The 13,415-nt window shown below is 41.3% G+C and overlaps 1 protein-coding gene across 3 annotated transcripts in view; it reads right to left on the reverse strand.

The window, feature by feature from the left end:
* The window catches only part of CSMD2 (CUB and Sushi multiple domains 2), a 1,533,565-nt gene that overhangs the window by 238,474 nt on the left and 1,281,676 nt on the right, over positions 1-13,415 (reverse strand). For all 3 annotated transcript variants that reach the window (XM_073615428.1, XM_073615429.1, XM_073615430.1), the window contains one exon: positions 11,137-11,324. In XM_073615428.1, the coding sequence (XP_073471529.1) occupies positions 11,137-11,324 (188 nt within the window). The remainder of the gene's footprint in view (positions 1-11,136; positions 11,325-13,415) is intronic.

Here is a 13,415-nt window from a genome sequence, read left to right on the forward strand (position 1 = left end):
GGCTCTAGTACCTACCTGCTCACTGTAGGTGGCTCTGCTTCTCTCACTTGCAGGGAGATTCTTCAGTGGGGGAGTTTGCATCTGCACTGCACCCCAGGCACCTGCATCTCCCTTGTCCCTTTCATGCACTCAGTGGGAGACAAGCTGTCACTTGTAAACACAGAAGCCGTACTTCAGTATTTACAAGTGATATTGGTGAGCAAGGACCAGAGGGCCTAAGCCAAAGGTGGTGGAACTGGTTCCACCAAGTTCCAGCTGAAAAAAAGCCCTGCATTGGTAAGTATTTATAAAAAAAGAGGAAGAACAATGACAATTAGTCTTTTACATGGTTAGTGACTATTAACCTCTGTAATTTTCATTTTCAACATGTTACCACTGACGATCTTCATCAAGAATATGTCATGTCATACTATTTGGTGTACTATAGGGTGTTACGTTGCATACCCTTGAATAAAGAATAAAAGAAATAAAAAAAGAAAAAGAAAAAAAAAAAAAAAGAGGAAGAACAGAACCTCATGGTGCAACCAACAAAAACAAGATAAAATGTATTTTGCTTATACACTTACATGTGAATATCAGTAACTCACATTGACAGACACAAAGATGGAGTGTATAAGATAAATAACAGAAGTAGGGGGAAGGAATAGGGTCACTATAATTAACCGCTTCGATACTGGGCACTTTTATAATTATTCAATTTTTCTCAATTCTTTTTTATTACATTTTTATTTCTTTATTTTACGATTGTATTTTTACACACCATGACCAGAGCAATACAGTGTTACCATAGTAACATTCTACTACTCTTGGGAAGTGATCAGCATTTTTTTTTTTTATGCATTATGATTGTTTATACCTATGAATTTTACTGGTATAAGCAACCATTTTTACTGAATGAAACTGATTCAGTCAGTCTGTTTTGTTGTGATTAGCTGTGATTGGTTACATCTGATCACATGGTGTAGATGGGCTGTGATTGGCCCTGTCTGTACCATGTGATCAGTGTGACCAATCACAGCTAGCAACACAATTGTACACAATGGATGGCATGTAAGGAAGCCATCCATTGTTTACAATTGTCAGGTGAACCGCTGTGATTGGATACAGTGATCACATGGTACCGGCAGCGAGTCGGTGCACTGATCAGCGCCGTGGTGATTCATTGAGTCTTCCTGTCAGAATGTATCGGCTTGCTTGTACGAGGTAGGAGCAAGCTGATACTGCCTACTGAGCATAAATGAATCTCAGTGCTATATGTAAATTCTATTACAAGGACAACAACACAATATGAAGAAAAACAGTGGAGACACTACATTAGTATCACTTTGATTGTAATAGTGATAATAAAATGCAATAAACCACCACTGTGATAACAGTGTCCATGAGTAGGTAATAACATTCAAAATAAGCTGGTAAGCATGTAAAGCATAGCAGAATACAGTCCAAAAAATCAAAGGGAATTCATGGGTCCTGAGTCATTGCTCAAACAACACCTCCAGTGTCTATTCACCTCCACTTCTATGCACTCACCCCCACTCTGGACCTAATACAGGTGACCATGCGTCTTCCCCTTTAAGGGGTATATAGATCCTCTGGCGGATAGCTAAATCCTCTGTTGGTGCTTTTAATACTGTATGTCTGACAGTCATGGATCCTTACTGGTGCTTGCAGTGTATCCTGTGATGATCCTGAGCAATAAAGCTCAGAAAGAAACAGAAAGGACTAACACAGTGCTGAATCTCTTTGAAAACTTTAATAAAAATGAATACACAGTTAAAAACTCACATTTGTTGGTGCACTAAACCTGGTGCACTCAGATCACAGACATAGCACATTCAGGGTGTGCAGCCCCCTTAAGGATCGCTTGGCTGTTATGTTGGTAGCAACAAACACATAGGGTGAAGACTTCCTAGGTGTGCATGCTGACATCCCAAGGCCCTTCTCATGACGTGTTTCGTCACACGCCACGTGACTTTCTCAAAGGGAAAGTCTGGAACACATTGGGTATTTAGCAGCAAACCCTCACACACATCATTTATATGTAATATAATAGATATTGTTTTGTCATAGTCTGTAGCACACATAGTATCGCAGGGGATCAGGCACTTAAATATTAGACTACAATTAGAAAAGGTATAGGCAAGTCATCTTGGATACTCCAGGGCCATGTGAGCTCTCACAAATTCATTGGGACATTCTGCAGGACAGTCGAGTTGATCATTGAAGAGGGTTTGCATTTTGATGTCTTTGCCGGCGCCATTTCAGGAACACAGCATGCCCTTATACAGAGTGCTGCCAACAATTGTCCAAGTCAGTGTGTCAGTGCATTGCATTAATATTTTAGAGTGTGCATATTTGCTTGAATTGTATGTCTTTAATTGCACTGTCCCTCTTGGCACCTACTTTTTCTACTTCCACCAGTTTGTGGCTAATGTCCTGGATATCTTGCCAGAGCTTTGAGACTGCGGAGCTCAATTTCTTTTTATATCCAAGGCAGTAGCAGTCAGTCCCCCCCCCCCCTCATGGGTAGCTGGTGGATGTATTGCACCATGCAGTCACCAGAGTATCTTAGCATGGTGGTCTGGAATTCTGACTGCATGTCTGTAGGCATTGGGAAAGCTGTCACCGTTTTACACTGTTAGGTCTCTGAATTGCCCATCCTTTGTGTAAGAATGTTTCAGGTACTTGTTTGCTCAGTTGTGTCGTTGTGAGTGCGGGGTCCTTTGTGGAAGTGGGGCACTGGGTGCAGGGCTAGTAGTGCATATTGCAAAGGGCTCAGCAGCGTGTATTGCACAGGGCACAGAGCTCAAGAGTGCATATCATACAGGGGGCAGGTTTTAGGCATGCATATTGCACAATGTTAAATAAAAGGTAGAGAAAATAACTAAACAGATAGAAAGATAGACAGAAGGATAATAGAGAGATAATCCCTGGTAGCCATCTAACCATCAGTCCAACCCATCTACCCACATTAACAACTTCAGCCCCAGGAGATTTTCCCCCTTAATGAACAGGCCATTTTTTGCGATATGGCACTGCTTCGCTTTAACATTGCGCAGTCTTGCAACGGCGATGTACCAAATAAAATTGACGTCTGATTTTTCCCACAAATAGAGCTCTCTTTTGGTGGTATTTGATCACCTCTGCGGTTTTTATTTTTTGCGCTATAAACAAAAAAAGATTTGGAAAAAAATATATAATTTTTTTTTTTTACTTTTGGCTATAATAAATATCCCCCAATTTTTAAAAAAAAAAAAACAAATTTCTTCATCTGTTTAGGCCAATATGTATTCTTTTACATATTTTTGGTAAAAAAATTGCAATAAGCGCATATTGATTGGTTTGCGTAAAAGTTATAGTGTCTACAAAATAGGGGATAGATTTATGCCATTTTTATTATGTTTATTTTTTTTACTAGTAATGGCGGCAATCAGCGATTTTTAGTGGGACTGCGACATTGCGGCGGACAGATCGGACACTTTTGACACTTTTCTGGGACCATTGACATTTATACAGCGATCAGAGCTAAAAATAGCCACTGATTACTGTATAAATGTCACTGGCAGGAAAGGGGTTAACACTAGGGGGCGATCAAGGGGTTAAACGTGTTCCCTCATGAGTGTTTCTAACTGTGGGGGGATGGGACTGACTGGAGGAGGAATTACTAGGAACAGCAGATCTGTCTTTCTTCCCCTGTTAGAACAGGGATTTGTATGTTTACATACACAGATCCCCATTCTGGCTCTCGTGCCTGTGATTGCGGGTGGTCAGCAGACATCACGGCCAATGCCCACGCGCATCGGGTCCCCCGCCATGCAGTGGGCACGCGCACCTGCTATGGCTTTCAAAGGAGCCGATGTACAGGTACGGCGATTCACGGGAATGAGCCAACCTGCCGCCGTAAATGTGTGTGAGCTGGTCGGCAAGTGGTAAAAACATTATGTCTGCATGTCCTCATTAGATCCAGACTGCTACACAATTATTAATTTGTACATCATTGTAGCACAGAGACAGAGAGGACAGTTAGTCCAGAGACCCTGCATGTTAATGGAGCAGTGTAACATCAGGAGGACTGGACACCTGACCACAGAGTAAGAATCTATCTTTAGCCCATAGACGACAGCACAGCAAACTCTGCAGTCACTGCTAAACTTTTGCACCAACTGCAACTTGTAAACTCAAAAGCCAGCAAAATAACTTTTTTCTACTTGCTTCCTCTGTGGTACTGATCTGGTTGATCCTCCAACCTCTTGATCCTCCGCGCCATACAATGTTCCTTTATTGCAGATAACACCTTGATTAGCATTTGGAAATATGTGCCTAATCATCTGTCTTAATTCACCCTATATATAGGCACTGTTTTACTACTTTTTGATAAAGAGAGGATATTAAGGTTTCAAAGGCAAATTTTATGCTATGCGGACTTTGGATTATTAGTCATTAAGGTGCGTCCTTTTCTGGGCCAAATTTCTCTCCTTTCAATTAAACTAATATCTGGAGCTGGAGAACAGAAGTCACATTTTATAACCAAAATGAAACATTCATCATACCTATTTAAAGATGATAAAAGCTATTAGGTGAAATATTGAAGATACCATTAACCTTTCTGTTCTGTTCTCTACAAATGAAGTTATAACTTCTCTAATGTTATGAAACAATAAACTAGCCTAATCTCAGGAGTAATTAATGATATTCCTTTGTGGATAAGAACAGCTCTGTCTGTACATTTATTAAAATCACAGATTAACCTGTAACACACCTTTATCTGCTTCTGGGTGCCCTTTGCTGTAATATTTCCTTATACCAGTCTCCCAACTTTTTATTAATGCTGTAAATTCTAAAAAGGAAATGTGCCACCTATACCCTTCAAAAGGAAAACTGCCATCTGCATGTGTCAAAAAGGCTATCAATATTTAGTAAATTAGATACTGGTTCTGAAGAAAGGACTGATGACATTGTGATTCTTCAGAAACAGCTGTCTATATCAGAAAGTTTCTGAGATGCATGACGAGCATACTAAACACCAGTAAATTTCGCACTTATGTATATGTGCCCTGAATATGAATAACTACTGACATATGAAAAACAAACAAAGGATGAAAGACTATTGCCACAGCTTTACTATATTGGGAACAGTAATTTTTTATAATGTTATGAGGGGGGATCTAGCTGTGGAGGGGAATATTTATAAGGCTTATATATATATATATATATATATATATATATATATATATATATATATACTGTATATACTGCATATATATATGCAGTATATACAGTATCTCACAAAAGTGAGTACACCCCTCATATTGTTGTTAATATTTTGTTATATAAAATATATAACACTCTACATCCAGTCACTGTAGCCTAGATCTACATCTCTTATATATCTTTTCATGTGACAACACTGAAGAAATGACACTTTGCTACAATATAAAGTAGTGAGTGTACACCTTGTATAACAGTGTAAATTTGTTGTTCCCTCAAAATAACACAACACACAGCAATTAATGTCTATACCACTGGCAACAAAAGTGAGTACACCCCTAAGTGAAAATGTCCAAATTGGGCCCAAAGTGTCAATATTTTGTGTGGCCACCATTATTTTCCAGCACTGCTTTAACCCTCTTGGGCATGGAGTTCCCCAGAGCTTCACAAGTTGCCACTGGAGTCCTCTTCCACTCCTCCATGACGGCATCACGGAGCTGGTGGATGTTGGAGACCTTGCGCTCCTCCACCTTCCGTTTGAGGATGACCCACAGATTCCTAATAGGGTTTAGGTCTGGAGACATGCTTGGCCAGTCCATCACCTTTACCCTCAGCTTCTTTAGCAAGGCAGTGGTCATCTTGGAGGTGTGTTTGGGGTCATTATCATGTTGGAATACTGCCCTGCGGCCCCGTCTTTGAAGAGAGGGGATCATGCTCTGCTTCAGTATGTTACAGTACATGTTTGCATTCATGGTTCCCTCAATGAACTGTAGCTCCCAGTGCCGGTAGTACACATGCAGCCCCAGACTATGACACTCCCACTACCACGATTGACTGTAGGCAAGACACACGCTTGACACCATCTGAACCAAATAAGTTTAGCTTGGTCTCATCAGACCACAGGACATGGTTCCAATAATCCATAGCCTTAGTCTGCTTGTCTTCAGCAAACTGTTTGCCATCTTTATGTACAGCAACAATCCTCAGAGAGTTCTTTGCCATGAGGTGCCATGTTGAACTCTCAGTGACCAGTATGAGAGAGTGAGAACAATAACACCAAATGTAACACACCTGCTCCCCATTCACACCTGAGACCTTGTAACACTATTGAGTCACAAGACACCGGGGAGGGAAAATGGCTAACTGGCCCCAATTTGGACGTTTTCACTTAGGGGTGTACTCACTTTTGTAGCCAGCGGTTTAGACATTAATGGCTGTGTGTTGAGTTATTTTGAGGGGACAGCAAATTGACACTATTATATAAGCTGTATACTCACTACTTTACATTGTAACAAAGTGTCATTTCTTCAGTGTTGTCACATTAAAAGATACAATAAAATATTTACAAAAATGTGAGGGGTGTACTCACTTTTGTGAGATACTGTATATATATGTATATATATATATATATATATATATATATATATATATATATATATATATATATATATATATATATATATATATATCAGTATATATTTGTATGAGGAGACTATGGGGCAGACTGAGCAGTGTGTGAGCAACAGAAAAAGTTGTTCGAGTAATCATCAACTTGGTGGTATAAAAGGTAATTGGAAAGGCAACATATGGTGAAGGGCCCAAATCATCCATCAATCCCAGCTTTACAGCCTGATTTATATGATTCATGACAATTGCTAACATAATGTAATTTTTCTTCCCCTCTTTATCTGCGGTCATATGACCGCTAACCCTGCTGCTCAGTCCTTCCTTCCCGAGTAGTGGATGGAGCTTTCTCTGGAGACTGACATCAGTACAGGAATGGATATCACCAACTTAGGACTCCACTGCCCCTTTTTTTCCCACAGCTCTAGCAGCTTTGCAGACTGTGTGCTGGAGGAAGCATCCGGCGTATTTACATACAATTGAAAAGGCACTACTTGTGGGTTTCAACACACTTTGCATGAAGGTAAAAAGTATTCAGCTCCCCCCTAGCCCCCTCTAATACTTACCTGAGCCCAATCTTGATCCAGCGATGTGCATGAGAGAGCTGCTCTCCCAGCCCTCTGCCTCTTCATTGGCTCAGAGACAATTGGCTCCAACTGCTGTCAATCACAGCCAATGAGTAGGGAGCAGGGGGACAGACATGGACTTATGGACGCACAGAGTGGGTTTTGGGAGCGAGCATGCATGAGTGCCCACATAGTAAGTGGCTTGCATTCAGCAGGGAATAGGAGCCAGGAGCACCGGCAGGAGACCCAAGAAGAGGAGGATCGAGACTGCTCTGTGCAGAACTATTGCACAGAGCATGTAGTTATGACATGTTTGTTATTTTCTTTTTAAATCATATATTTAGTATCACATTTACTTTTTACTAAGCATCTTCTATTAAGCCCTGCCTTGCCCAAGGTTTAAGATGACTATACACTGTGCAAATTTCCTCTGCTTCCTGATAAACCAGATCATATATGCTAAATGGTGGCTTTGTCATCTTCCTCCCACCCAATGTCCTTTTTTGAAAAAAATACAATATTCTGGCACAGGTGAATTGTCTATCCACTGTTATGCCCCGTACACACGGTCGGACTTTGTTCGGACATTCCGACAACAAAATCCTAGGATTTTTTCCGACGGATGTTGGCTCAAACTTGTCTTGCATACACACGGTCACACAAAGTTGTCGGAAAATCCGATCATTCTGAACGCGGTGTCGTAAAACACGTACGTCGGGACTATACGTTGGAAAATTTTATATCCTGCTCTCAAACTTTGTGTGCATTTTTAGTGTGATTTCGGCGTGGAGAGAGAACAGGGCTCTGTTCAGTGCTCTGTTCAGGGCTCTGTTCATTAGTCAGTTAGCGTGCTATACTGTGCTATTTTACTTCAATTGTCAGTGTAGGATGTTAGTTTAGTGTCATTCTAGGGATAGTGTGAGTGTAGTGAGGAGGACCATTATTCAGCTTTGCATAGTGTGCAGCTAGAGTAGGGACAGCTCAGATAGTTTCAGTGTAGTGTTGTGAGACCATGGGGGTTATTTACGAAAGGCAAATCCACTTTGCACTACAAGTGCAAAGTGCACTTGAAATTGCACTGAAAGTGCACTTGGGAGTGAAGTCGCTGTAAATCTGAGGGGTAGATCTGAAATGAACGGAAGCTCTGCTGATTTTATCATCCAATCATGTGCAAACTAAAATGCTGTTTTTTTATTTTCCTTGCATGTCTCCCTCCGATCTACAGCAACTGCACTTCCAAGTGCACTTTCAGTGCAATTTCAAGTGCATTTTGCACTTGTAGTTTGCACTTGTAGTGCAAAGTGGATTTGCCTTTCGTAAATAACCCCCACGTCAGTAATCTTTACATTAGTGCAAAGCTAGAGTAGGGACAGTTCAGATAGCATCAGTGTAGTGACAGTTGAACACCATGTATTTGATTGCGTTACTGCTAGTTTAACGCCATTTACTTCTGTGTGCGTTACTTCCAGTTTAACGCCATATAGTTTTATGTGCGTTACTGCCAGTTTAACGCCATACAGTCCTGTGTGTGTTACTGCCAGTTTAACATCATATAGTTTTGTGCATTACTGCCAGTTTAACGCCATATAGTTTTGTGTGCGTTACTGCCAGTTTAACGCCATATAGTTCTGTGTGCATTACTGCCAGTTTAACACCATATAGTTCTGTGTGTGTTACTGCCAGTTTAACGCCATATAGTTCTGTGTGCATTACTGACAATTTAATGCCATTTACTTCTGTGTGCATTACTGCCAGTTTAACGCCATAAAGTTTTGTGTGCGTTACTGCCAGTTTAACGCCATATAGTTCTGTGTGTGTTACTGCCAGTTTAACGCCATATAGTTCTGTGTGCGTTACTGTCAGTTTAATGCCATTTACTTCTGTGTGCATTACTGCCAGTTTAACGCCATATAGTTTTGTATGCGTTACTACCAGTTTAATGCCATATAGTTTTGTGTGGTCTTGCCAGTTTAACGTCATATAGTTCTGTGCGTCACTGTACGTTCGGCGCATTATATTGTAGTATATCATAGTGTATCCATGGAGTGTATCTGTGTAGTGTGAGTACTTAAATTAAAGTGCACTAAACACCTATTTACATTGATTAAAGTGCATCTACATACAGATTTCAACGTCTTCTTTACATTTGCTTATAAGCACCGCCCCCTCCCTCCCAATAATGTCTGGGAGGACAACAAGGAGAGGCAGACGTTCCCTTGGCACTGTAAGGGGACCAGCAACAAATGTGTCCACAAGAAAAGGTGGATGTGGTGGTCAGGGCATCATTTCCTCTGTTTAGTGAGTTTGCCCATGCTATCCAGCCACATCATGCAGAGGAGGTGGTGGACTGGCTTACTAAACCTTCCTCATCCTCCTCATCTTCTGTCACGCAAGCGGAGACAAGTGTGCAGTCCCTTGCAGTTGCCAGAGTGGGTAAACCTGCCTCCTTGTCCACATCTATTCCTGCCATAGCTCATCAGCCATTGAGGAGTCAGCTGAGTTGATTTGACCACAGCATCAGCCACTTGCTCCTTGATAATGCCCAGCCATTACTGGATTCAGATGTTTTTTCTGAGGTTGAGGATGACAGGAACATGAGCCTAGAGAGAGGGAGGAACACTGGTAGACAAATTGGCATTCATGTTCCCCCAGCCGCAGCGTATTGTCAAGTTGTCTCCAGTGGTAATGATGAAGATGGAGGAGATGGAGATGATGATGATGAGGTCACTGATGTGACTTCTGTGCCAGATAGAGCAGAGGAGGAAACTGAAGGTGAGGCAGCACAACACCAAGGAGGCCGACATCAAGAAAGAGTAAAGAGCAGCCACCTATTCCATCACATTCTGCAGCTGTTATCTCCCGGCCCACTCCCCAAAACTCAGCTGTCTGGGCCTTTTTCAGCACATCTGCAGCAGATCGCACTGTTGCTATCTGCAAACTGTGTCTCAGGCACATCAAACGTGGCAATAACACCAACCATATGCATATCATTGCAATTTTTTGCCTTCTTCAAGAGCACCTCTATAGGGTTACGGTGGGAAGGTGCCACCGACACCCAAAGAGTAATTTTTCTGCACCTGTTTGACAGGTGAATATCATTGCAATTTTTTACAGCAAGGCCAATTCTTGCTTTCATCAAGAGTACAGCAATGCTCTGGTAGACGTTCTTCCTCCAGAGGCCGAAAGCAGTATTATGATGTTTTATGATGTTAGTATTATGATGTTAGGGTTATGGTGGGAAGGCGCCACTGACACCCAAAGACCAATTTTTACAAACCCATTACTTCTATACAAAGTCAAAGTGACACCAGAATGTATCCAAAAAATCTCTATTCTTGTTCCCAGTGCACTACATTGTGGCCTCATCATACTCACTGGCTCCCCAGCTGTTGCTGAGCAAAATAAAGGCAGCTTGCAGGAAAAATCTCATTTTTTTGGCTTTATAAATGCAATTATTTCTTCAGCAGATTCTAGACATGGTACAGAGCTGCCACTTTACATGTAGACTAAGGGGACCCCCCTGGCACTATATTGGAAGGAATTTTTCATTTTTAGGTTTTCACCTTAAAAACAAACATTACTTGCATATAAGCCTTCAAAATGGGAACTTTTGATTTTTGACATTCGGGTCCCATTGACTTTAATGGGATTCGTTATTCGGGTCTGAACTTTCAAAAGTTCAAAAGTTCTGGTGCGAGCCGAACAGGGGTCTGTTCGGCCCATCCCTATTTGCAAGTACATAAATTACCCTTTATTAGTATAAATGGGACTACCATAAAGAAGAAATACCTAAGCTAGTTAATGAGCTACTAAAATGTACTTTCCATTAATAATTACTTATTGGTTAATGTTCTGTTACTGGTTATTGCAAAGACAAGAAGATGGCAGGAGAATTGAATGATTTTTCAAATGACAAGAAGACGGTATGTAAAATATGCAGCAAAATGAAAGATAATACCTGTGTAGTCAATGACAAAGCCTCCGCTGCTAACAGAGGCATCACTGCGAAAAGCAATAAACAGGCTGTTGCTGCTGCTTTCTATCCGATCAGGAAGTTGGGAGCCAAAAAAACTTCCTACTAGTGCACTCAGTGAGTCTGGTCCATCATAGATGTGCAGAAAATCGTAACCAGGTTCCAGATTAAACCTGTAATAAAAGACAAGGCGAGATGTTGTAAAATTATGTCTATTTTATCTCTCATATTTTTCTTTAACTGAAACCTGCATTCTTCCTCAGTCTGGGTAATAGCTTAAAAAGACACTGTCACCAGCCTAAAACAAAGCAGGTAAAACACAAAAGAACCAAGTATTTGAAATGTCTTCTTGCAATGGTTTCCTGTTCACTTGCAATGTTCCTTTACACTAGCTAGCAACAATTTCCCAGCAGCAATCCCTCCCCTATGCAATGTCTCAGGAAGTACTGACTGGCCTCCCATCTGATAGTGCAAGCACAGTTCTGGCTCCAAAGCTACTTGGCTAAAAATAGGCAAATCTGCCTGAGTTCCATTTGCAGGGATTTTGCCAAATCTTGTTTGAAATTCACTAAACCATAATTTAGCAGCAATTCCAATCAAAGTCTGTTATAAAAAAAAAAAGGAGAGAATCAAATCTCTCAAAAAATCAAGTGTAAGTAATGTTAGAAACCTGTACTGCATTTTCGAACCATAATGGTTATAGAGGACATTCTCTGTAACAATGTACTTTAGCATCATATTTTTGTTTTAGAAATTGCATACAGCAGCAGCTTCCCAATCTACATTCAAAATATTGATATCAGTTAAAAAAAAAAAAAAAAAAAAAAACTTTTTTTTTTCAGGTGGATTGACTGGAAGAAGTAGTAGTCCCAAAATACTGCAATTTTTTATTCCCACCTGTACACTTGAAACTGGCTACAACTGGATCTAGAAGAATTATTTAAGCACTCCATTCCAAGCAGGGTTGCAAACCCTACAATGATTCACAGACAATTTGTAAAAATCTGTGATTTTCACAGCTAAATGTCTGTTATGGACATAAAATGTCTGTACAAACACTTCAGACAGTGTAGCCAGGGGTGGTGCCAGGAGATGCATGGGTCAAACGGTCCATCCATCTTACATCGCACCAACTCTAAAGTGCCACCTCTCATCTGATGCTGCCATTGCCAGCTCTAGTGGTTGGTTGCTAAGACCCTCTGGCATCCCTAACAACCAACCACATGCTTGCTTTGCCTCTAACAGTCAGATGAAGAGAACCAAACTTCCTCTTCCAGAGTCCAGACCTGCTGCCAGTGCCCTGCCTCCCCGTTTTTACTTGTACCTAGGGGCTGCACTAACAGCCTAAGCCTGGGCCCAAGCCCGCCCTCTGTGTCCTACACTGAAGGAGCACTGGGATGTCACAGTGACAGTGGGCAGCAGCTGCTATCTAGTGCTGCAAAAAAAGCTACACAATAACTACTCCAGGTCTGTCTGTCTAAACTGCACTTCACCCAATACCTCTCACATTGTGGAAAACCCCTCTCCCTAGTGGACATTTCTAGGTCTGGGCTGCCCCAGAGTGGTAGATTCAAAGCCACCATTTATGTTCTCTTATTTCTTTTTACTTATTGTTTTTAATATTTTTATTTTCATAGTATGTAGACTTTTTTTTATCTGTATTTTTGGTATTGGTGCAGTGATTGGGCTGCATACAGCAGAGGCCAGGAAAGTCTGCAATTTCTCTGCTTTGCTAGCATGATCATTCTCCTCCCAAGCACTTGGCAGGCAGTTGTATTTTTTAAAATGTATTTCATTATAGTCAGGGCACTGGATGTATAGCTGCAAGGAGAAAACTTACCAACTTAGGCTGCCAGCCTTTTCACAAAGCAGGGGGAAGGGCAGACAGCAGCAAATGGAAAGGGGAAACTTTACAGCCAGGGGCAGGAGCAGAAAGCAGCAAAAAATTTACATAGGATTCTATGGCCATAGGTTGCCTGCCTTTCCCTAAATAAGTACTGTCCAAAAAACAAAAATGATGAACAAGCTTAAAAGGATAGGTGGAGGTGCAGCCACATGGAGGTAGTAGGTGCCAAGCATTGCTACTATGATGTGTTCTACCTCCACCACCTCCTTCTCCCTCTACTACCCCTTCACCTTTTCTCCTTGTGTGATTATGGCATAAGAAGTGGCTCTGGTGAGCTGGGCATATCTTTTCCCACCAGTGAATTATTATCTAGGATGCCTGTCCATTTTGACCCACTATGAAGAAGCAATCAAAATGG

This window comes from Aquarana catesbeiana, linkage group LG02 (assembly GCF_042186555.1).
Source record: "Aquarana catesbeiana isolate 2022-GZ linkage group LG02, ASM4218655v1, whole genome shotgun sequence".
Taxonomy (NCBI): Eukaryota; Metazoa; Chordata; class Amphibia; order Anura; family Ranidae; genus Aquarana; species Aquarana catesbeiana.